At 39.8% G+C, this 25761-nt stretch overlaps 1 protein-coding gene and 1 pseudogene across 5 annotated transcripts in view; both read left to right on the forward strand.

Moving 5' to 3' along the window:
• The window catches only part of RNF144B (ring finger protein 144B), a 113341-nt gene that overhangs the window by 11406 nt on the left and 76174 nt on the right, over nucleotides 1-25761 (forward strand). For 3 of the 5 annotated variants that reach the window (XM_059688743.1, XM_059688742.1, XM_059688741.1), the window contains exon 2: nucleotides 2144-2344. In XM_059688743.1, the coding sequence (XP_059544726.1) occupies nucleotides 2180-2344 (165 nt within the window). In that variant the 5' untranslated portion in view covers nucleotides 2144-2179. Of the gene's footprint in view, nucleotides 1-2143; nucleotides 2345-5521; nucleotides 5728-25761 lie in introns of those variants that run through there. The other 2 variants (XM_059688745.1, XM_059688744.1) reach the window with 2 other exon arrangements.
• Nucleotides 5282-5509, forward strand: LOC132231970 (U2 spliceosomal RNA; annotated as a pseudogene).

A 25761-nucleotide genomic window follows, 5' to 3' on the forward strand; every position in this document is an offset into this window, starting at 1 on the left:
ACTCTGCAGATATCCTTCGAGCCCTGGCACTGCCCCAGGTGCAGCCAGCTGGGGAGGGATGCGGGAGGTTGGCTCCAGGGCGTATCTGGCCTGTCTCGCCCAGTCCCACCCCACTGGCCACCCTCTAATTAATTTCCTTTCAATGTGTACAAATCTGTGCACTGGGCCTCTAGTTTATTATAATTGGCTGTACTCTGTTAAAATAGTAAGAACTTTAGGGTTTTGCTTTTATTTAATCAGAACATGAAATTTCTCGATATGATATAAACATGAATGTGCAGGAAGATTATTTTTCACAGTTATTTTACTGCTTTAAAAGATATTCTGAATAAAAACAGTCTAGTGGAAGGGCTTTAGTTATCTTTTACTTTTCAGTGTAGAAGTATCATTTCCTATACTTATGCTATGTGTGAAGACAAATTTTATTTTTGTACAATTTCAGTGAACTTCTGATAGCTGTAGTCATGAACTTCACGTCTCTCTCTTTCTCTTCCTCCTTCCCTCCCCCTTTTTACTTCTCTCTCTCCCTGCTCCATTCCACCACATACTATTCACTTGTGAGGCAGCTCTGGTATAATGGACCAGGCACTGGGCTTGGTCTCAGAGGTGTAAGTTTGAGTTTTGCTCTGCCATATACAAGCTCTGAGGACTTTGACAGATACTTAACTTCTTAGGACCTTAATTCATCTATAAAATGAAGGAAATAGCCATCATGGTTGCAAAAGAATAAATGAAATATTGCACATGAAGAAACACAACTAATACTAACACCTTATTGAAATTTTTTTATTAGAGTAAAATATACATAAGAGTTACCATTTCAACCATTTTAAGTACATCATATAATGGCATTAAGTATATTTACAGTGTTGTGCAACCATCACACTCTCCATCTCCAGAACTTTTTTATCATCCCAAACAGAAACTGTGTACTCACTTAATAATAACTCTCTACTTCTGCCTCCCCCAGTTCTTGGTAACCACCATTCTACTTTCTATTTCTATGAATTTGACTGTTTTAGGTACTTCATATAAATGGAGTCATATAATATTTGCCCTTTGTCTCTGGCTAATTTCACTTAGCATAATGTCTTCAAAGTACATTCATGTGTCAGAATTTCAGTGCTTTTCAACACTGAATAATATTCCATTTTATGTTTATACTAGAGGCCCGGTGCACAAATTCGTGCACCAGTGGGGTCCCTCGGCCTGGCCTGTGGTATTGGGCTGAAACCGGCTCTCTGACATCCCTGAGGGGTCCCAGATTGCAAGAGAATGAAGGCCAGGCTGAGGGTCCCCACTGGTGCATGATCGAGGCCGGAGAGGGATGCAGGAGGTTGGCCAGCTGGGGAGGGACCGTGGGAGGGTTCTAGGGTATGTCTGGCCTGTCTCGCTCAGTCCCAATTGGCCAGACCCCAGCAGCAAGCTAACCTACCAGTCAGAGCATCTGCCCCCTGGTGGTCAGTGAACATCATTAGTGACCGGTCGACTGGTCGACTCTCTGCCCTCTGGTGGTCAGTGCATGTCATAGCGAGCGGTTGAGCGGCCTTAGCATATCATTAGCATATTATGCTTTGATTGGTTGAATGGACGACTGGACACTTAGCATGTTAGACTTTTATTATATAGGATCATATTTGGTTTTTCCATTCATTTGTTGATGGACATTTGGATTATTTTCACCTTTTAGCTAATGTGAAAAATGCTGCTGTGAACATATGTGTGCAAGTATCTGTTTGAGTTCCCTTTTTCAGTTCTTTTGGGTTTACACCTAGAAGCAGAATTGCTGGATCATATGGTAATTCTTTGTTTAACTTTTTGGGTGACATTCTACTTTTAAGTGTTTTTGGAATCTATTGAATTGATTGTAGTGATGTGACTCCTAAATGGAGTATTTGCTCAGAGTGGTCATTTACTAGTAATTCCCATAGTTTACATGATGGGAGTCAGGACCGTGAGGTCACCTTACATTTCAGGACTTCAGGAACACCTTGCAAGCTTTCTAGCCCATGGTCCTCAGAAATGTATTCCCTGTGGGCTTAGAGATCACCGAGGGTGAAGATTTGCTTATTGGCGCCCAAATGTGTTGGTTAAACAATAGCTGTATCAATGGATATATTTTCTGCTTTGCACCTTTCTGCAGGGATTTGAGGAGACTGAAGAGGCGGACGACAGGCTGATGGGCTCAGTTGGTAGGCTGCATTATCTCACCATGACTGCCGAAAACCCGACGCCTGGAGACCTGGCTCTGGCTCCTCTTGTCACTTGCAAACTCTGCCTGTGTGAACAGTCTTTGGACAAGATGACCACACTCCAGGAATGCCAGTGCATCTTTTGCACAGCTGTAAGTTTTCCTCGATGCTTTCATCATGAGGATATGCAAAGGGAAGAACTGTAAAGTTATAGGATGCATTTCTGTGGCTTACTGAGAAGCCAGGATTGCTACAATATGGTCCTCTGGAGAGCAACTCCACATTTGGATCTGTTTCCAAATGGTACCTTGAATGGTAAATTCTGTATTTGCTGGTTTTTAGTATATGTGTGTGAAATTTAATTATTTGTTGAGTAGGCAGAGTTTTTCTGTTCTTAACGTTCTGGCTAAGAAACAAAATAGAGGCATTTTTAACATGCCTCAGCTAACTATCATCCGTAAGAAGCTCATGGGGTATTTTGAATGATGGAGAAATCAGGTAGTACTTTACTGAATTTTCTTGCATATACTTGCTTGAGCATCTCCTACAAAGCACATGGTATGCACTGTTTTACTTTGTCATATCTACTCCTTTTTTTTTTCTTCTATTTTCACAATTTGCCAAAGGCTGTTTATCATAATAGAGAAATGCTATAAAAGTCCAGGCATGGGCTTGTCCCTTTCAGTCTGACACTTAGTATCAATGCCCATGACCTTTATTGTACGTTTTCCCGAAGGTTGGTTGGTTAAGGTATAAAGCTAGGAAACAGACTGATGAGTTCCAAGTGACTATTAGAAGTATGAGCCCAGGCGGTTTACTTAAATTTTCATTTATTCAAGTATTTTTTTGAGTTTCTGCTGTGTGCCAGGTACTCTGCTGAATGTTGGGAATATAAAAATGAGTAAGATACTTTCCACAGGGAAGACGGACACGTTGAAGGAACTCTGCTAGAGTCTGGTGAGATCAGGGCTGGTTGAAGGTGACACGCCATCTCACCCCCTGGGGCAGGGTGTGCGGAGGGGCTTCCGGGTAGCAGTGACCTCCAAGCTGAGGCTTTAACAAGAGATTGCAAACCATGGACCACGTCTGGCCTCAATACTCTTTTTTTTTTTTGATTGGGAAATGTAAAACAACAAATTTTATAAAATTTTCATGAAAAAGTAGTAAGATATAGCTACTCTGGGCCTGTGTTCATAGGTCCAGAAATAGATGCTCTTTCCTCCATTTATGTACACGTCTGTCTCCTGTATGTTTTTGAATTAACTGCACTTTCAAACTAAGGATGGGTTGGTGACGAGTGAGATGAGAAGCGTGCTGGCATCTCAGCATGGCACAGGGGAGGGTCTGGTGCCTAAAGTTAGTATTTACCTTTATCTTTGCTTTGGTAGGCCTTGTATGGTCAGGCTGTTAATATTTATTATACAGTCAGTACAGTAATCACCCAACAAGTGAAGGTTGAATGCCCTGACTTGTGAAGGGAATTGAATTGGTTAGTTACAGTGATCTGTGGTATAATCAAGGGAAATAAAAGAAAGGAATCATTTAGGAAGTAGAATCGTTTTAAAAGAGGCATGTTTATTATTAATGTTTACTAAGCATTCTTTTTTTCAACAGACAAGTTATAGTAAAATAAAATTTATTCCACATTTCTTTGTTAATGTAATCAACAAGGCACATTTTCAAACTAGTTCGTATTAATTTTCTTAAAAAAATATTTTTTTTAAAATCGAGGATTACAGTAGGAAGAAGAAGCCTCAGCATGACTTTTAGTAAAAAGGAAAAGTACTGAAATCCTTTTCTTATGTTTTGAACTCTAGAATCCAGAGATGGCTAAGAATGGTATTTGTTTGTTCATTTATTCAACAAAAATGTAGTGAGCGGCATCCTGTATGCCAGGAATTCTTCTAGGCGCCAGGATTTATCAGTTAAAGAACCCAAACCTGGCATTGATCCTTGCTCTCGTCAAAGCAAGATGAACAATAAACAATAAACATAATGAACAGGTAAGTTACAGTATTGGGTGATAAGGACTTAGAAAAAAAATTTGAGCAAGAGGTGAGGAGTGCAGGGTGAGGGGATGTTATAGTTCCGGTAGGGGCAGGAGAAGGCCTGACTAAGTGATGTTTGTGCTGGTTCTCTCTGATCTTGTCAGTGAGCGTTGCTTTATAGGAAGTGAGGAAATGACCTTGTCATCTCAGGGCAGATTTAGTTTCCTTTGGTCTTGCTTTGTTTCTGAATGCTGTGCCTCAGAATGATGACTTCTCTGACCTTTTCACATATGTTTCAGACCCTTGCTAATCCTTGAAACAAATGAGTCAGAAGCAACATTTGGTTCAAGGCAGGATGGAAAATTTTGACCAAGTACTGCTGATGTTTAAAAGCAGGATATGGAATTCAGTTTTTGCTGTGAGATGTAATAGTGCGGCATTCGAGATTGTATATCAACATTGGGTAAAGCATAAACAAGCAAAGGTTGTTATGTCATATTCACCAGAAGCCGACATTGACATATTGTTTCAGTAGGTCTTAGTTCCCAGTTAAGAACAACACAACCACTTCTCATTTCTCCTTCAGCAATTCGGAGGTAGGAGTTAGTACAATTAGATTATGTCATCTAGGCTCACACTTCCTTTTTGTTGGGGGGTGCTCAGAAGCAGAAAGTCAATGGCTTGGTATTTTTGGTATCCCTCCAACTTCGGAACTTTTTGTACCTATAAACATTAACCTTGCCTGACTTCCTGATACCCCATTTCCTATGATCTGCCGAAATAGTAAGCTGCATGTATTTGACTACATTAGAGTCTGTAAATTTGCAATTGATGCCAAACCCACCTGAAATACTAACTCCAAGTTTTTATTGTTGGAGCTTTTCTTTTTTAAAAAAAATATTTTAAAATGTGCCTAATCCTCCCAGATATTAATTTGCATTCAAATTAAAGTTATCAAATGTGTTTAGTATTTTCAGGGCTGAAAAGACATTTGTGAGTTTTTTATTATGCCATATACTACTAATTCCCAACTCTAAATATGATTGGATGACATCTCCCAAATACTGGCTGAGAAAGACCATGTATTTAAAAAGGTTTTGCATCGCTTCTCGGCCTTTTGGCTAAGATCAAGTGTAGTAAAAAGGTTTTGCTAAGAGAGCCCCTGTGTCCCCCTCATCGGGGAAATGCCTGAATGTAATGGTCCTCCTGCTAGATATGGAATTATACTTATATATTTTCATAGATTTAATCAAGCTCTTTATATATTCTATCCTACTCCGGTTTTCCCTAAGATGTATCCCTGGACATTTGTTGTGAGGTTAAATTCTTTCTGTTTCCAAGATCAGTGTGCTCTGGGAGTGCAGAACGGACAGATGTGGAAGTGTCTGACTTGACCACTGGATGCCAGCCAGCTCATCCCCTTTCTTTAGGGAGATCTGGCCTTTAAACAGGCATCCCTAACCCGTGTGTTCCATGGACCTCCAGCTCTGTGAAACAGAGGTGCTTCTTGAAGACAGTGTTTCATACTCAAATTAACTTGGAAAATGGTATGTGCTCTACACCTCTCTTGGAGGGACCTACTGTATATTTGCATTTTAGAGTCTCTGAAATCTTGTGGTTAAGAGGAAAGCAAGGGGACCCTGTTTAACTTCTTCCAAAGCATTTCCATTTGATCATAGCACCTTTTTTAGTGGAACACCTATTAACTTCCCTACCACTAGAGCTCTGAAGAATGCTGCTTTGAATTATTCTTGATTTAAATGACATCTTGAGAAAGGAATGTGATAAACATTTAAATAATCCATCAATATATTGAGTTTCTTTTTAAAGGAAACTTACCATGTTCTATTTGTGAAGATGGTTTTTGTTAAACTGTTTGCTCAGCATTAATATACAGAAGAAAGTGTAGTATAAAACGCAAGAAGCTGAATTTACAGGACAAAAATGGGTGTAGCTCTCACTTGCATTACTGAAGTTATCGGGCATAGGTGTATTATGGAGCCAAAGAAATTGATATTTGGGAGTTATGGAGAGAGGTGTTGCAAAATTACTTGTTTTTATGATTGAAGGTTTTTGTAATTTCTGAGGTATGTTAATGTACTAACTAATGATATGCAAAAACATCTCTCTCTTTCTCTCTGTTCCTCTCACACACACAACACACACACTCTCTTTCTCACCCCTGTGGATTTAAATAACCCAAAAATGAAAATTCAAAAAATTCCTCTTCTGGCATCTGCAACACACTTTTTCAGATAACATCACACAATTATAATTCAAGTGAAAGAAGAAATATTCACAAAAGTCAATTATCAAAGGAGGGCAAATTTGTGGGTTTGCTCCCTTGTGAGCAATATTTGCCTTTTTGATTTATTTTGGAAGCTATTTTCGTCAGCCACGAATTAAAGAATAATGAAAACACAGTTGTTGCTTGTTTTTATAACCTAGATAATTTCACCTGAAAAGAGTTGGTATGTTGGGCATGGCCTATTTACCTTTCAGATTAGAGACAGGATGTGCTGAGCAAAAAGAAAATAAAGTCCAGCCATATTCTCGCCTTTTTTCCATTACGTTTTGTTGGCTCGAAGTAGTTAGAACTCCTTTTACTATTCATTTCTCTGAGCCAAATGGATTTTCCAATGTCTAAAAAAGTGAGAGGAAATATAAAAGTTTTCAGACTAAGCCCTTCTTTTCCTTTGGGCCTGCTGGGTGACCTTTAAGCAAAGCCCACGTATGGCCTGGAAGACATTTCAGTTTGGGAAGATTAGCAGTATGTGCATGTGTGTGCACACGTGTGTGTGCACATGTGTGTGCACGTGCATGTATATATTTGTGTGTCCATGTGCATACCTGTGCACCAACATGGTTGGTAACTTTCAAGTGAAGCAGAGAATCTGTAATGATTCATTTCTGGACTCTGATCTGTTTTAGGAGAAAGGAATGCCCCTTTTCTGTTTCCCCCTCCATCTTCTCTCCCCATGCAGCATGGTGATTAAGAGTGCAGATACAGAGCTAGGAACACCCAGGCTCAAGTTCAGGCTTGGTCATTTAATGGGGTGTGACTTTAGGTAAAATCTCTGGCTTTTCTGAACCTTAGTTTTGTCACCTGTAGGATGGAAAGAGGTAGGCGATGATAATACTGATCTCAGAGTGTTGTAGGAGGCATCACATAAGAATTCCAGTAAAGCCGCTAGCACAGTGCCAAGCTCCTAGTAAATGGCTTTGTTATTATTTTCTTTTCTATGTTTTATCAGGATACCAGACTGTGCTGTTTTTCAAAATGTTTTTTAAAAATATATTTTTATTGACTTCAGTGAGGAAGGGTGAGGGAGAGATAGAAACATCAATGATGAGAGAGAATCATTGATCAGCTGCTTCCTGCACACCCCCTACTGGGGATGGAACCTGCAACCCGATCATGTGCCCTGACTGGGAATCCAACCATGACCTCCTGGTTCATAGGTCAATGCTCAACCACTGAGCCACACCAGCCGGGCTCAAAATGTTTTAGAGAAAGAAAATCCTACAAAAACTTGTCTGGCTTCCTCATTAGACTTTTATAAAAAGGAAGTTATATAGGTGATTTCAACCTTAATACTATTCTGAAATACCCACACGCTATCAATTAAGACAGAGAGAAGTTTCTCTGTTGGATTTGTCCAAAGAGAGACTAATGGTTGTGCATTTTAACTGAAGATCTTGAAGCAAGATTTACAGGAAAAATCAATATAATTTTGAAAGTGAATGGATGAGCACATTTCTGATGGATGTAAAAGATTTGGATGGAATAGGTCTCAAGCTACCATTTATTTAAGAGCTGTTTACCCACAATAGAAATATAATATAATTTCTTGTTGGCTTAATATTTTTTTTCTAGTATCATTGTGTTTGTGTGTGTTTTATTGATAACTCCCTGCAACTGCAGAAAATAATGAAGCATTTTACTCCTGCAATGTCACAGAACAAGTTTTTGTCTCCTCTTCTGGTCATGTGACCTGCCAATCTTGCCTGAAGCTTTAATATTCTCCAGCTGTCTTCATTCCCATGTCTTCTAGTCCTATTAAGTGGACAGAAGTGAATTCTGCCAGTTCAAAGCCCTCTATTCTGTTGGCTTCTGGTACTAAAATATACTGGCTTGCAAGGTTACCCTTGTGCTCTTCTTGGGTGTTTAACATTGAGTCAGTGAATTTATCTTTCTCTTTGTTTATGTGTAAATGACTTCATTATAATCACTCATCATACTTGTTTTTTTTAATTAAATTTATTCACTTGGGGTGGTAAACACACAATACAATATACAGATGATGTATTATTGAATTGTACCCTTGAAGCCTATATACTTTTATTATTTTTTTTTAAAATATATTTTATTGATTTTTTACAGAGAGGAAGGGAGAGAGATAGAGAGTTAGAAACATCGATGAGAGAGAAACATCAATCAGTTGCCTCCTGCACATCTCCTACTGGGGATATGCCCGCAACCCAGGTACATGCCCTTGACCGGAATCGAACCTGGGACCTTTCAGTCCGCAGGCCGACGCTCTATCCACTGAGCCAAACCGGTTTCGCCTATACTTTTATTATTAACCAATGATCATACTTGTTAAAAGTTTTAATATAATGCTATGGTAGCTTTTGTTTATTAGTTGAGTCACTGGTTTAAAATACAAATTTAGACACTATATTTTTTTATTGATGATTGAGCTGCTGCAGGTCAGATAACATTTGAGAAACAGGAGAATATGATAACAGCATGAGAAGTGGATTAGAGATGACTCAAGGAGGAGCTGGCTTCCTGGACCTATGATCTCATCCGTGCCTAATGCTCACCACTTATTCAAGGAAAGTGGTAAAATGCGGTAAGAGAGGAAAGAGCAGCAAAAGAAAACCCTGCTGTCAAGGCCAGTGACTTTGTCATTGCGTCACAGTTCTAGATTTGGAAGGGGCCTTCTAGTCTCCCCACCCTCCTAGTGAAAGAAGGTGTTTTTCTGGATGCCAGTATGGTTTGGCATTTAAGAGAATGGGTCTCAAATCTGGTTGCCTGGCTTCATGTAGTCAACAAATATTTATCAGGCAGTGTATAGCTCTAAAGGTTAAGATATAGTGGTGAACAATTGGATCAAGGCCTGGTTTTTAGATAGTTCAAATTTTGGCGCAAGGCACAGATATTAACAAGTAAATACAGAAGTCAGACAAAAGTGTGCTCTAAAGAAAAAATGAGGGAGGGGTATAAGGAGTGCTATAGGAGAGGGGGTTTCCACTTTATGTTAGATGGTCAGGGAAGTCTTACTCATAAGGTATTATTTAAGCAAAGACCTGAGAGACATGGAGAGTAAGCTGTGTAGATATCTGGGAGCAGAGAGTTTTAGGCAGCAGGGAGCAGTGGGTGGTCCTAAGCTGAGAGTGTGCTCAGTGTTCAGATACAGCAAAGAGGCCAGTGTGAATGAGTGTGTGTGTGTTGGGGGAGGGGGGACATGGTTAGCAGTAGGAGATGAAATCAGAGAAGTAGTGGTGTTGGAGTGTAGGACTTTGTGGGCCATGGCGAGGATTCGGACTTTAGTTTGATGTGAGAACAGAAGCCTTTGGAGAGTTTTGACCCACAGAGTGACATGATCTCACATTGCTTTAAGCGGATCACTGTATTAGTATGGATTCTCCAGAGAAACAGATTCAATAGGATATGTATTTCCAGTAGAGATATACATAAAGGAATTGGGTCACAGTTATGGAGTTGAGGCCTCACAGTCTGCTGTCTGCAATTGGAGACTCAGGAGAACTCATGGTATAGTTCCCGTCTGAGTCCTACGGCCTCAGAGAGAGAACCACGGGTGTAAGTTCCAGTCTGAAGGCAGGAGAAGACCAGTGTCCCAGCTCATGCAGTCAGGCAGAGAGAGTGAACTCTCTTCTCCCTTCCTCTGCCTTTTTGTTCTATTCATATCCACAAGTGATTGGGTGAGGCCCACTTACATGAGTTGGGGGGAAATCTGCTTTACTCAGCCTGTTGATTCAAGTGCTAATCTCATCTGGAAATACCCTCACAGACATAACTAGAAATAATGTGAAACCAAATATCTGGATACCCTATGCCTTGGTCAGGGTGACATCTAAAATTAACCATCACAACACCCTGTCTGCTGCATAGCCAATGAACTAAGGGGAAAAGGGTGAAAGCAAGGAGACTGGTTAGAAGGTAAATATAGTAATTCAGGCCAGAGATGATAGTGGATTGGACCAGAATGTGGTAGCTGGTAATGTATTTGGGTAGTCTAAGTTTTCATTTTCTTTTATGTAATATAAGGATAATAAAAAATTCCATAAGGTTATGGAGAAAATTGCAATAGATGACCTATATAAAGCACTTAGTGACTAGAATACAGCTAGCATGTGTCACTCTACTAGTGCAATAATCTAGATTTTGCTTGAAAACTTCCAGGATTGGGACATACCATAACACTGGTTATTCATTATTGGAAAATCTAATTCTAAACTATCTTTTCTTCTACATTCATTTGAAACATTTCTTTATAGGTTCTACCCATTAGTACTACTTCTGGTCTCTAGAAAAATATTGGTTGAATTCTAATTTTTTCGACCCGTTAGCTCTGTATTGTTTGAATTGATATTATCTTATTGTTACAGGGCAAGGAGAAGGTTACTATTAAAAATTCTCCCATAGTGCTCCATCCAGTGTGGGAATATTAATAAACAGAACTTTATTCCTCTCCCCTTCACTCCTTCTGTTGACATAATTCTTTGGAATGAGATTCATTTGCATGACATTCTTGACTTTGATTATAAGTTGAACAAGTACTTCAGGCTTTTCTATGTTCTCTTAGAAAAGCATTCAGTATCAGGGTAAGGAGTGTGATACTATAATAAGGAACAAGACTATTTTTTTCAAAGAAGGTTATAAAAAGATGGTATGTTAGTAAACTGTGTTTGTGTATTGTGAAGACTTTTCTTTTGGAAGCATACCTTTCTTTTAATTTGATTCTTCAAACTATGAATCAGAATGCCATAGGCTGGCCAAGCATGCAAACCATAGCCAGAGAGCAGGAAAATGGACATACAATGTGAGAACTTCCCCTTACATACACTGAGTCACCAAGGTTTAGCTACTTATTCTTTTGAAGTTTCACTTTCATTCCAATTTCCTCTAAGTCTGTTCTCATCTTAGTCGGGATTTTGCTCTTCCATTTGATACCACTATGTACCAGCCTCTGTGCTAATTGTGTGTGTAACACATAGTCAGACTGGCTCTCATGTAGGAAGCAGACCCTCTGATGGAGGAGGCACTGGGTGCTGTGGGAGCATATGGGAACCCGCCTAAACTAGACTTGAGGAGGTCAGGGAAAATTTTCTGAGGGGCTGAGACTGAAAGATGAATAGATTGCTTGATGGTGGCGTTGGTGGGCTATGTGTAGGAAGAGGGCAACAGGGAGGATGGTAGCCACATGTGAAGGCACATAACCAAGGCCTGCTGAGGACATCCCTGGAACATATTGGTGGAAGTATGGGCGTGCTTGGGCATGAGGCTGAAGAGTCAAGCAGAGACTAGATGGAGGGTCTTGTTTGCCATGTTAACTAGCATTATGGAGCCACTGGAAGGCTTTATTTGGGAGTGGGGTAAGAGCATGGCTTTGGCATAGGGTGGAGAATGGTCTGAAAATGGGAAAAACTGGTGTAGGATGAATGAAGGGGGTTGATGAGAGCTCTAAGAACAGTACCCTCATCAACATATACTATATTTGTTATGGTAGACTGCAATCTTGAGATCTGGAATATTTAAGTTATTTTCATGTCACTGATTTCTCATTCCTTTTCATTTAGATACTAATATCAGATTTCTTAAAATATTTTTGTCAAAATGCCACTACTATTATTAAAGATTCATGTGTTCCTGTTTGAATCATATTCCTTAGTGCTGGCATTCAAATTCCTCTATGGATTGTCTGTCACACAATATCTAACCAGGTCGTCATCTGCTACTTCTTATATGAGGCATCTCAGACCTCCATTTCTTTCCTTCTTCCTAGAAAGCTCCTGTTTTCTTTCTTTTTTACTCCATCTACTCAATTCCTAATGATGTCTCATTGCTTGGTCAAGGCAAGCCACCATTCATTATTCAACAAAAACTTATTTTGACAGGCAGGATACTAATTAGGAGGGGGTTATTGGTGAACAACTCAAACATCATTCTTACCCTGGTGGCATTGGCTACCCTAATGTAAAATTGTCTCTGCTCTGAAAGTACTAGCATTTAAAATCTAAATAAATAGATTTTATACAAATATCTGTATTGCCTTATATTCTACTTGTTTTGACATCAAGTCATTTTATTTTCTCGCGTAGACTTGAAGTTCACTGAGGAAAAAGCCCAGAAAAACATCACTAAGCATCACTAATCATTGTTGTCATAAATAATAGCAACAAGCATTTATTCACCTTATTTAGTGGGAGCTGTTATTCTAAATGTTTTAACTCATTTCCTCCATATAATGACCAAATCAGTCTTTAAAGAATATCCTTATTTTAAAGATAATTTAGTAGACATAGGTAGTTACTCTTTTACTAATGTAACAATTTCTGGGCGTGTGTGCATGTTTTGAGGCCCACTCAGCCATCCCAAGCAAATCATTCACCTAATTGCCAGTTTCCAGGAGTACTTGGGAGAATCAGAGTCAACCATGCCACAACCAGATAGCTATTCTAGTTAACTTCAGCTACTTCTGTAAAGTTTGTAGTAATTTAAGGGTGGGATGCATAGAGTTTTAGTTCCTCTGTTTATCTCTGCAAAAAAAGGAAGCCAAATGAAGGTTCCCAGCAGAAGCATCAGAAAGAAAGGCTACATGCTCAATCCTCTCTGCCCTTTAACTACCAACCGAAAATGGCTTTAAGTCCTAGACCAGCAGTTCTCAACCTGTGGGTCGCCAACCTGTGGGTCGTGACCCTTTGGGGGTCGAATGACCCTTTCACAGGGGTCGCCTAAGACCATCGGAAAACACATATATAATTACATATTGTTTTTATGATTAATCACTATGCTTTAATTATGTTCAATTTGTAACAATGAAAATACATCCTGCATATCAGATATTTACATTACGATTCACAACAGTAGCAAAATGACAGTTATGAAGTAGCAACGAAAATAATTTTATGGTTGGGGGTCACCACAACCTGAGGAACTGTATTAAAGGGTCGCAGCATTAGGAAGGTTGAGAACCACTGTCCTAGACTGACACTTTAGCTCAATGCAAAGTATTTGGTGACCAATTTCATGTACACTGATGGGAGTAGAGAATTCAATTAGAAATACAGGGAAACCCACTTGTTTTCCTTCCTCCTATGCCTTTTTTCCTTGCTGACTTCCTTTTAAAGCTTATTTTTTATTATAATTGTAATACATGCAGTTTTAAAACAAAACAAAAATCTCCAAAGTATTGATGATATAAACAGTTCACCTGTACCCCCTTCTAGACTCTTCCTCTGTGTATAAATAAACATATAAACATATGGATGGATAGGTATTCATATACAACGCTTAATAGAGAGATGAGATCTTTATGTATGGAGACCATTTTTTAACTTGAGTTTTACAAACTTAACTTAGTGTATTATGGACATGTTTCTATATAAGCATATACAGACCTACTTTCCCTACCTTCCTTTTTCAGTGTTGTATAGTATTCTATAGTACGGCTGTATCACATTTATGTAACTAGGCCCTTCCTAATAAAATGGACTTTAAGGTTGTTTCCAGTTTTTGCTATTATAGATGAAAATGTTTATACTTATATAAATCTGAAAATATATCTCTCCAGGATCAATTTCTAGAAGTGGAATTGTTTAATTAAAAGGTAGGTGCATTTTAAATCAATATGTGTTGCCAGTTTGCCTTCCCACACTGTTGTGGCAGTTTAGCATTCTCACCAATAGTGTAGGAAAGCCCCCTTCTTTGACACTCTGGGTAACTGCAAATTTTTCATCCTCTCTAATCTGATATGTGAACAGAACATATCTCATTGCTTAATCCAGGCTTCCTCTTTTAAGGAGGAAGCAAATTGTAGCAAAATAAACTCATCTCATGAATCTATATTTAACTCAGTATATGCTCTGTGCAGTGCCAGCATAGTTTCAGCTGATTTTACACCTTGGTATTCACAGTACTGTCAAGTTAGAGAAATGGGCCCCATTTAGAAAAGTATATCACACACAGGAGAGTGAATGAATGAAAAATAATGCTCATAATGGTGGTCCTAAGGCTGTGTGACATGTGTTGTCATAAAGTTTATGTTCAATGACAAATAGGAAAAGGAATTTAAAAAAATTTAGGTAAGTGGAAGCCAAAAAGGTTGTGAGCTAACTAGAAAATTCATTTAACTCCAAAACCGCATTTTTTGAATATTAAGTTAAGGGTTGGTTATGTTGTGAAATTCAGATATACAGCACCTCTTGGAATCAGGCTAGACATAGTCAGTGTCTCATTTCTGTGGAAATACATAGCTCTGTGTTAACTAAAAGCCTCAATGGTTTTGAATCATTTCCCATCCCCAATAAGAAGGTCTTTTTGGTTGGACAGTTCTGGAAAGTGTTTGTGAGTTATTAGATACATGAATGTAGGGTTTTTATTAGACTTCTTTGACCCTCAGTTTGTTAATCAACTAAAAAAAATTGAAGGACAAGTAAGGCATTTGAGTACCTACTATGTAATGGGTATTATGCAAAAGTACTACCCCCCCCCCCCCCGCCTTTACTCTTACCCTCCCATTTACAGACAAAGAAGCCAATGTGGAATTAAGTTACTTGCCCAAGATTCATACTCTTAATCCATGGATTATAGGGTTGTTTGAATGAAATAAGAACAACCTCCGTGAAAACACATAATGTACTGTACTGCGTGATAAATAGTATGTGTTCCCTACATTTCATTTGTTAGCATGAACAATGGATGAGCCTCATATTAGGTTCTTATAATCCTACCTGTAGTTTCTAAAGCTTGACAATAGAAAGCTATATAATACAAACTGACAGCTGTTCTTTTTTTGTTTTGTTTTTAAAATATATATTAATTGATTGATTGATTTTTAGAGAGAGAGAGACTATCGATGTGAGAGAGACACATTAATTGAGCCCCTAACCTGGGCATGGGCCCTGATCAGGAATTGAACCAGCGACCTTACACTGCATGGAATGATGCTCAACCAACTGAGCCATACTGGCCAGGGTTGACAACTGTTTTTTAATTGCATAAACATTTAGTCAATACAAAGAAGATGTAAGGAACAACTGATTAAAAAATCCAAGGGTTTTTCCAGAGACCAGAGAGTATGTTACCTGAATAGTGGAAACATAGCCCCAAGAAGGGACTGAGCAGTGTGCTTTGACCTTTCAACTGTGTGACTGCTCGCAGGTTACTTATAAAACCAAGGGCTGAGAGATTAAGAGGTCTGCTGTCCACACCTGGAAACTCCCAGTGTACTTACATATATTCAGATGCTGAAACTGAAGTCAAGGTTCAAGCCAAAACTTCCTGGTCTAAAGACTGGTATCCCCCCCCCCCCCCCCCAACACACACACACGCATCATGGGTCTGGAAGTTACTGGTGTTCACAAGAGGACCTCACTCTGAAAGCTGTTTTCAAGGAGTCTTGTGTGCTGAGGGTAATTGCTGAATGGCTGACTCTAAAGCACACAGATTGTTACTGCAACTGGAGAAGAATATTTTGTAGCTGTAGTATCTGCTTTTCCTATGTAGTGTGTTAAATACAGACTGTTTTATTTTGGAATGATGTCTAGTCTTTGAAAAACTTTATGGTTTATGGTGTTGATAGCCTTCAAAAGGAAAAAAAAAAAGTAGGATTTTCAAGTTGAAAGATTCCAGTATTTTGTCATGCCTTAGTGCTGATAACATGGAAATCATTCTGAAGTAGTGAGAAAGCAAGCAAAGGTTGTGTCTCAATGAGACCTTGGTTTAAACCTCAACTCCTATGCTTACTAGTTGTGGGAATTTAGGATAAATTACTGAACTGCTCAGTATGAAATGAGGATAATACCTGCCTCAGAGTTGCTATGAGGATTAAATGAGATAATTTTAAGACACACCATAGCTATCATAGGAGCTTGACAAATATTCTTTTCCCGTCATCTCCTCCTTTCCCCTGCCTCTAATATAATGGCTCTCAAAGTGTGGTCCTCAGCGCAGCTGTGAACTTGTTAGAATTATACATTCTCCAGCCCCACCCTAGACCTACTGAATCAGAAACTCTGTTTCAGTTAACCTTCCCGGAGATGCACTGGTTTAAGGTATTTGCAGAGAACTGTATTGGTGAAGCACGTGTCTATTACTCACTATCTCATGCTGTGAAATACATATGCCCCTTCTGTCTCTTCAGTGACCACCAGCACACATTTCTGTAACAGTTGGTCATGTGGCTTTGACGTAAGATCTTTGCCTTGATAGTCTAATTTCCTAGAGTATGGTGCTAACTCTAAACATTAGGAAAGTGGCAGTTCAAGGACAGTAACCAGGTTAGATTTTAACAAGGAAATTAAGAGCAGTCTAGAAACTTGCTTTTTTAGAAAATTTCAAAAACATTTGCTTTTTTAGTATAAAGTGTTGGGGAAAATTATGAGGTGAGGAATAGTTGCAGGTGTGTACCATCTAAATTATAAATAGGAAGATATTCTGATTTTGCATTCGAGTAATCAAATAAAATAATTTCAAATTAATTTGGAATAGAATAAGATTGCTCATATTCAGCATACTCACTGTTTGTTATTATTTAACCCTTTCTACTTTTTCAGAGTTCACATTTCTTTTAAAAATATTTTTTTATTGATTTCAGAGAGTAAAGGAGAGGGAGAGATAGAAACATCAATGATGAGAGAGAATCATTGATCAGCTGTCTCCTTCGCGCGTGCCCACCCTCCCCCCCCCTACGTCCCGCCCCCTCCTAGGGATCGAGCCTGCAATCCAGGCATGTGCCTGGACCAGGAATCTAACTATGACCTCTTGGTTCATAGGTTGATGCTCAATCACTGAGCCACACTGGCTGGGCTCACATTTCTTAAATGTAATAAATTCTCTTTTATAAATATAGCCAAGGAGGAAGTTTGCTTAAGGCTTACATCTATTCTAAACTGATACTACTTGGTTCTTAACCATCATCCATGAAGAGAATATTCTCCTGAGGAAACAAACAGCATCACTATTGTCAGTTGTTATTGATGTGAGCTATTTTTCATGCTGACTTTATAGGTTATATTCTGTAGGAAAAAAGGCAGTTAATGATGAGTTAGCTTTATTCTCTCATGCATACAGTGTACATATTCTTTACAATTTCAAAAATTTAGATAATCATATATCAATATTGCTACCATTAATTTTAATTAATAAGATTTTATTAATAAGATTTTATTTCAATATAATTTATTTAGACTCTACTTTATATAGATATTGGGGTTTTATATAAAATATAATACAGATAATTCCTGCTTTAAGAAACATTAAAATCTGAGATTTGGTGAATGGTGTAATTTTTTTAATTTTAGCTTTAAAAAATTGTACAACAGTTTGTTATGACTTTTTTCCAAAATACAACAAAAGTGAAAGAATTTTAACAATGACTATATTTCTATCTTCTCTTAGATTCTAACATTAATTTTTACTCTACTTGCCTTATCACACATCTGCCCATTTATTTATCCTTTTATCCTTTAATTGGTATAGTTTTAATACTCACTGTGAATTTTTTATTAAAACATTAAGTACTACATCCTCCAGTGTGTTTGCTCGGATTGGTCGAATGATCGTATTTTATGCAGAAATTTGTATAATCCTCCATCATGGCTGAAGGAGTTTCTTGACCCTTTATTAATTTGGGGTTTGTGGTTTGTTTCTTTCTTATTGCTGAAACCTTATATGTGTTCTAAGATTCAGAAGAGCTGTCTGAGAGTTCAAATAGGGACTCTTTAGGTACACAGGAGGAGGAGGAGGAGGAGGAAGAAAGTGACAAATGAGCTCAGTGGGAACTGCCGACATTTAATCTGGTGTGTGCTTAACTCTCATTGCCTATCCTGGGCCTGTTGGATGGGGCCTGGGGGCCAACTGAAGGCTGGCAGTTCTGAGGTCTAATGTTTCTTTGGAGGAAATGGAAGGATGTAAACTTGGCAAGCCTTCTTGTTTTCTTTCTCCTGGAACCATCAGTTGTTTTTCTGGGTACACTGTGTCGTTAGGTAGCACCTGCCACAGATGGATCTCTTTGGAATTGTGTAAGAATTAAGAATTGCAGAGTCCATGAAAGGCAGCAGAGGTGGGACAAAGGGAAAGCCTCTGAAAGGTCAGTCGAGGAGTGATTGAATTCAATAACTCTTGTGTTGGAAGCAGATCTTTCCAATGCTAATGCTTGCTCCCTGCACTGATAGAAGTGTTCTTCCAGTGTAGCAGATTTAATTGGCTTCATTGTGAGGACTGGACAAGGCTGCAGCATTTCCAATAGGTTTCTCTTCACAACTATTTCTGTCACTGAATTTCTTAATTTAGATGTTTCATGATCACTTGAGATAAAGATAGAAGTGTTTGATAACTCTTGCTTGGTGGGAATTGGAGTACTTTTGAGTGGGGCCCAGATTTAATTTCCCATATTGACTGACTAATCTCAAACTTACCAGGTGAATCTACTACCCTTATCCAGGAAAAGTAACAGCCCTATTTTGTTCCTGTGGACATTATACCTCTGAATATTACAAAATGACTAAGGGCGGTGGTGATGGACATATTTCCCTTGATTAGACTTGAGCCAACTAATGCTATTGAACTAGTGATTCTCAGACTTGGTTGCACTTTGAAACCATTGTGAGAATTTAAAAACACTGATGCTAGTTCAGTAAGGTTGCGGAATACAAAATCAATATACAAAAATCAATTAAATTCCTGTACACTAGCAAAGAGTAATATGGTAATGCCAGTAAGACAACAATCCAATTACAATAATATAAAAAAGAATAAAATGCTTATGAATAAATTTAACAAAAGAAGTGCAAAGCTTACACTCCGAGAACTATAAAACATAGTTGAAAGAAATTCAGGAGGACTAACTAGAAAGACACCCCATATTTATGGGTTATAAGATTTAAGCCCTAGCTGGTTTGGCTCAGTGGATACAGCGTCAGCCTGCGGACTGAAGGGTCCCAGGTTCAATTCCAGTCAAGGGCACATGCGTGGGTTTCGGGCTTGATCCCCAGTAGGGGGCATCCAGGAGGCAGCCAATCAATGATTCTCTCTTATCATTGATGTTTCTATCTCTTTCTCCCTCTCCCGTCCTCTCTGAAGTCAATAAAAATATATTAAAAAAGATTAAATATTGTTTAAATGGCAATATTCCCCAAATGGATGTATAGATTTAACACAATTCCTATAAAAATTCCAACTCTCATTTTTGTAGGAATTGACAAACTGATCCTAAAATTCATATGGAAATTTGAGGGACCTAGAAAAGCCAAAGCAATCTTGAAAAAGAACAATGTTGGAGAACTTGCTTTCTGATTTCAAACTTACCATAGCACTATAGTAACCAAATCTGTGATACTGTCAGGATAGACAGATAGATCAATGAAATAGAATTGAGAGTCCAGAAATAAATTCTCATGCTTATTGTCACTTAATTTTTATCAAGGATGCTAAGACACTTCAAAGGAGAAAAATATTTTTTCAATAAATGGTTCTGGGACAAATGGATATCCATTTGCAAAAGAATGAAGTTGGACTGCTTACTCACACCATGGAACGTTAACTCAAAAATGGATTATAGACCTACCTGTGAGAGCCAAAACTATAAAACTCAGAAGAAAATATAAGAAATAGAAAAAATTTCATGACCTTGGCTTACACAAAGCATGAACAGCAATAACAAAAAAATAAATTGGACATCATCAAAATTAAAAACCTTTATACTTCAATGGAACCATTAAGAACGTGAAAAGATAATCCACAGAATGAGAGAATATTTGTGCATTATTATCTGATAAGGGAAATATCTAGAATATATAAAGAGCTCTTACAAGTCAATAGTAAAAATACAAACAACCCAATTAAAAATGGTCAAAGGATCTGAATATACATTTCTCCAAAGAAGATATATGTGACCCATAAATACATGAAAAGATGCTCAAAGTCCTTAACCATCAGGAAAATGCAAAGCAAAACCCTAGTGAGATACCATTAGGGTTGGCTAAAATAAAAAAGACAGACAATAACATGTTCTGGTGAGGATTTGATGAAATTGGAACCCTGATACACTGCTGGTGGGAATGTAAAATGATGTAGCTGCTTTGGAAAACAGTCAAGCAGTTCTTCAAAAGACAAATAGTTATATCATATATCATATCAACTCCTAAGTATATAGCTAAGAGAAATGAAAACATAGCTACATGAAATATAATAACAAAAATGGAAACAACTCAAATGTTCATTAACTGATGAATGGATAAATAATATATAGTATAAATAAATATATTATTCAGCAATAAAAAGAAATACACATGATGTAACATGAATAAACCTTGAAAACATTATACTTAATGAAAGAAGCCAGTCACAAAGGACCACATATTGTATGGTTCAGTTATATGAAATGTCCAGAAGAGGCAAATCCATAGAGACAGAAAGTAGACTGGTGGTTGCCTAGACCTTGGGGAGGAGGGAAGGTTTGAAGGGGAAATAGGGAGTTAACTATTATTGAGCATGGGAGTTCTTTGGCGATTATGAAATGTTCTAAAATTGATGTGTGTGATAGTAGCATAGCTTGGTAAATATACTAAAAATAATTGAATTTATACCTTAAATGAGTGAATTATATGGTATGTGAATTATAGCTCAATAAAACTGTATATATATATGTGTATATATATGTATATGTGTGTGTGTGTGTGTGTGTGTGTGTGTGTGTGTAACACACTGATGCCTGGTCTTTTTATCCTCACCCCAGGATATTTTTTTCCATTGGAGGGGGAGAAGGAGGAGGAAGGGAGAAAGAAAGAGAGAGAAACGTTGGTGTGAGAGAATACATCAATTGGTTGCCTCCCACACGTACCCCTAGTGGGACTGGGGAATGAATCTGCAACTGAGGTACATGCCCTTGACCCGGAATTGAACCTGAGACTCCTTAGGTGTGCAGGCCAATGCTCCAACCACCGAGCTACAGAGGCCAGGGCAGAGATTCTGAATTAATTGGCCTGTGGTGTGGCCTAGGCGTTGGGCTTTGGGAAAGCTCCCCAGATGACTCTATTAAATATCCAGTGTAGGGAGTCTTTGTCCTAGACCTTGCTGCTGAAAAATACGGTCAGTGTACCAGCAGTATGAACAAGAGCTGGGAGCTTAAGAGGAAGTCAGGAGCTCAGCCACACCTCAGATCTACTGAATTAGAATCTGCATTTTTAACAGGATCCTAAAGTGAGTTGAATGGACTTTAAAATTTAAGTATTGTCAGTAAGGTAGTGGAACAGTAAGGCAAATGAATGTTATCTTTGAAGTTCACTACTCTCCTGTTGAAATACCTCTCTTCCTTTTCCCCAGGGTCTTCCCTTAAGGCTTCTCTATTGGGTTTCTGTACCCTTTTCCAACAGGTGTGTCTGTGGAGGGGCACTTCCCCTCATACCACCAAGCAGTTCTCAGACACCAGTAGTGTTATGTGGAATGGCAAGCTCTCGGATTCTCCTTGTGGGTTCTTGTACTATGAAGTTTGAAGAATAAAATTCCTTGGACTAAAAGATTTTTAGGCAGAAGTATAAAAGTTTATTGTAAGTGTATACAAACGCTCCCAAATCAGTAAAAACCTGCTCTCTCTCTAATGGGAAAAAAACCTGTCCTGTCCCTTGAGTCTCTTTATCTACCAATTTATAAATGCTGGGAGTTCTTTGTCCATCTCACTTTCTAATTGGACCCTTTCTTAATTTATGTCTCCCATGCTCTCCTAATTGGCTACTTTCCTGCAGGGTATCAGTTTCAAAGTTCAAAGCTCACCTGGTACTCCCTCTTTTTCTTCCCCTTATCTTGTAACATTCCTCCATCCTCTGTGAATGTAACATAAGCCATCTGGCTTGGAGCTGTCTCCTCTCATCACATATGCATTCCTCTCTCATGGGTCCCCCACTCCCCTTATTTCCTAATTGCCTGTCCTGTCTCTAAAATTCCTTTCAGTAGTATGTCCAAGAATTCAACTCAATTTTGACATCATCTGTCTGGAGATAGCATTAGTCTCCACAGGTTAAGGGTTCAGTCCTACAAGACTCTGCTCCCTCCCCGCTTCTAATACCAGTCACAAGCCCAGGTTGTTGCCTGAGCTTCTGATCAACGGGCTATAAATTAAAGGCTCCAATGACCCCCTCCTTGGGTTCAATTTATTTGTTAGAGCAGCTCACAGAACTCAGAGAAACATTTCACATAGTAGATTATTGGTTTATTATAAAAGTATATAACTCAGGAATATCCAGATGGAAGAGATACATAGGGCAAGGTATGGGGAAGGGTATGGAGCTTCTATTCCCTTTCCAGATGAGTCAAGCTCCTGAAATTTTCATGTGTTCACCAATCAGGAAGCTCACTGAGCCCCATCCCTTTGGGTTTTTATGGAGGTTTTATTGCATAGACATGAATGATTAAATCAGTGTCTATTGGTGATCAGGTCAACCTCCAGCCCTTCTCCCCTCCCAGGCATTCCAAGGATGAGACTGAAAATTCTAACCCTCTAATGATAAGGTTGGTTCCCCTGGCAACCAGCCCTTATTTTGGTGACCTGGGGCATTTCAAAAGCAACTCCATTAACATAACAAAAGACACTCTAATATCTTTAACCACTTAGGAAATTCCAAGGGTTTTAGAAGCTTCATGCTAAAAATGGGAACAAAGACCGAATATGTATTTCCAATTATAAGTCACAATATCACAGTTGCCTTTCCCACTAGGGTCCCATAGTTTCCAGTGTTTCTTCTCATAAAAGCATCTATCTGGCATTTTTTTTTTTTTCAAGACACTGCCCTCTGCTAGGGAACTGGCCTATCAACCTGTATTAAAATCCTTGTGCTATAATTACATGTGAATGGAGACAGGAGCATTCCAGTGACAAGGTTTTAATTAAATCTAAAGGTTAAAATTTCTGGTAACATTGACAGGTGGAATGAGTGAACAGCGAAATTTTGGGGAGCACGTAGTTATATGCACCTAGTTTTTGAATCCTTAAATTAGAATAAGTACTACAAAGGAGAAATAAAGAGTGCTTACAATAATGGAAGGGTTTTAAGCAGGTGAGAGTAGGGATCAGACTTAGATTTTTAAAGATTTCTTTCACCTTCAGTGGGCAGAATTAATTAGAAAGAGGTTAATACACATACAGGAAGACCAGTGAATGGGCTAAGGCAGAAGTCCAGGGTCATTGAAGAAGAGATGGAGATGAACAGTCCTGATCACTAGGAAAGGGATTGATAGGACTTGGGGATTTATTAAGTCATTCAATAATGTTGCCCCCAGAAATAGGGTCCGTCCACAGAGTCACGAGAGAAGCATTTCCAGGGGCCCACACATGGAGGATAAGATGTAGTGGGAAGATTTATATTTGGCTGCCCCCAGGTTCCCGGTGTCTCATCACGGCCAGGTGGCTCAGCTCTGACCCACTGTGGAAGAAGTCCAGCCTTGTCTTCACCAAGCCCAGAAGAAGAGCCAGTTGTTAGGTCTGATCCAATAGTTGGAATGATAGCTCTCTCCTGGGAACTGGCCTTCAGGCCACTTCACAACAGATGTTCCCTCTCGCTTAGACCACATTCCATTTGCTAAGGCCGTTCTCTCTCCCCTCTGGACTTTCCAAGAATCCAGACCTGCCCAGAGAATTCTCTGCCCAGAAAAAGCCAGCCTGGAGTCCTGTAAAATCTCAGACTCCCTGTCCCTGGGTGCTGGTGCCATTTTGGGGCTCAGCCCACCTGGGTTTTCCAGATGACCTAATAAATTCATAATTCTTTACCCCTTTTGGTCTCGTGCGTTCCTCTTTCGGTGATCCTAACACCCGCGTCCAGAAATACTGTGCAGCAGTTCAGTCCATGCCAACGCTTAGTCTGGTTCAGTGTCTGTTCCTGGCTAGCTTAGTCTCTGTTCCTGGCTGCACTCCGCCTGGTGCTGCACTTCTACACCCAGGCTCATGCTTGGGTCTGCGCTTGGAGCCAGCGTGGCTGCCGCTAACAATAGGCAAACCCACGCTACCCAGCAAGAGGCCTTTGTTAGGCTTTGATTATATTACCTGGGAATTTCAAACTGACCAGTCTCATTCCCAGTCCTTCCCAGGTTTGTACTGGGCCCACCCCCAGTACAATTTGGTCTTTTCCCCAGGCTAAATACCTTCCCTTTATGGTCGTCATCTTGGCTCCTATTGCACATGAGCCCAGCAGAGGAATTTCCCCTTTATTGTTTTCTTTGTCCTCTATAATCGTGGATATTGGTTGGTTGTCCCATGGGGAGCCAGCTTCAGGGATTAAGTCTCCTAAGCAGTCCCCTAGGGAACTGTATAGCTTCCTAGTGAGTCAGGCTTAATGTCTGACTCACCTCCCTAGTTTATTAGGATCAATATCTGATTTCACTTACTCCCTTTATTAATACTAACTAGCTACCTATCCTATATAATAAAACCCCAATATGCAAATCGACCAAATGGTGGAAGGACCAGCGGGTCGCTGTGATGCGCACTGACCAACAGGAGGCAGATGCTCAATGCAGGAGCTGCCCCCTGGTGGTCAGTGTGCTCACAGGAGGGAGTACTGCTCAGCCAGAAGCCAGGTTCATGGTTGGCGAGTGCAGCAGTGGTGGCAGGAGCCTCTCCTGCCTCCACTGCAGGCAGGTGGTAAGGAGCGAGGGGTCCCAGACTGCAAGAGCCCAGACTGCAAGAGGGATATCTGATTGCTGGCTTAGTCCTGATCCCTGGGGGAATTGGGCCTAAGCCGGCAGGTGGACATCACCTGAGGGGTCCCAGACTGTGAGAGGGCACAGGCCGGGCTGAGGGACCCCTCCCAAGTGCACAAATTTCATGCACCGGGACTCTAGTCTAGATAATAAAAGCTTAAGCAACTGTTATGGCGGTACAACCAGAATGACCAGTCGCTATGATGTGCACTGACCACCAGGGTGAAGACACTTAATGCAGGAGCTGCCCCCTGGTGGTCAGTATGCTCCCACAGAGGGAGCACTGCTCAGCCAGAAGCTGGGCTCATGGCTGGCGAGCGCAGCTGCCAGGGTGGGAGCCTCTCCTGACTCTGTGGCAATAGGCACAGCAGGCCAGGATGAGCATGAGCAGCATGGTGCCCGGCCCTGATTCGGGCTCCTCCCAGGCCGCCTCCCGCTTGGCACACTGCTACATCCCCCAAGGGGTACTGGATTGCGAGAGAGCGCAGGCCAGGCTGATGGGGATCACCCCCCCCACCCCCTCCACCCCCCCGCGGTGCATGAAATTCGTGCATTGGGCCTCTAGTACTAACAATATGTTTTGTAGAACCTTCTACCTGGTTTTCTGGAATCCATAAGAAGACAAGGCAAGGCCCCTGTG

This window comes from Myotis daubentonii, chromosome 3 (genome assembly GCF_963259705.1).
Source record: "Myotis daubentonii chromosome 3, mMyoDau2.1, whole genome shotgun sequence".
In the NCBI taxonomy this organism is placed as follows: domain Eukaryota; kingdom Metazoa; phylum Chordata; class Mammalia; order Chiroptera; family Vespertilionidae; genus Myotis; species Myotis daubentonii.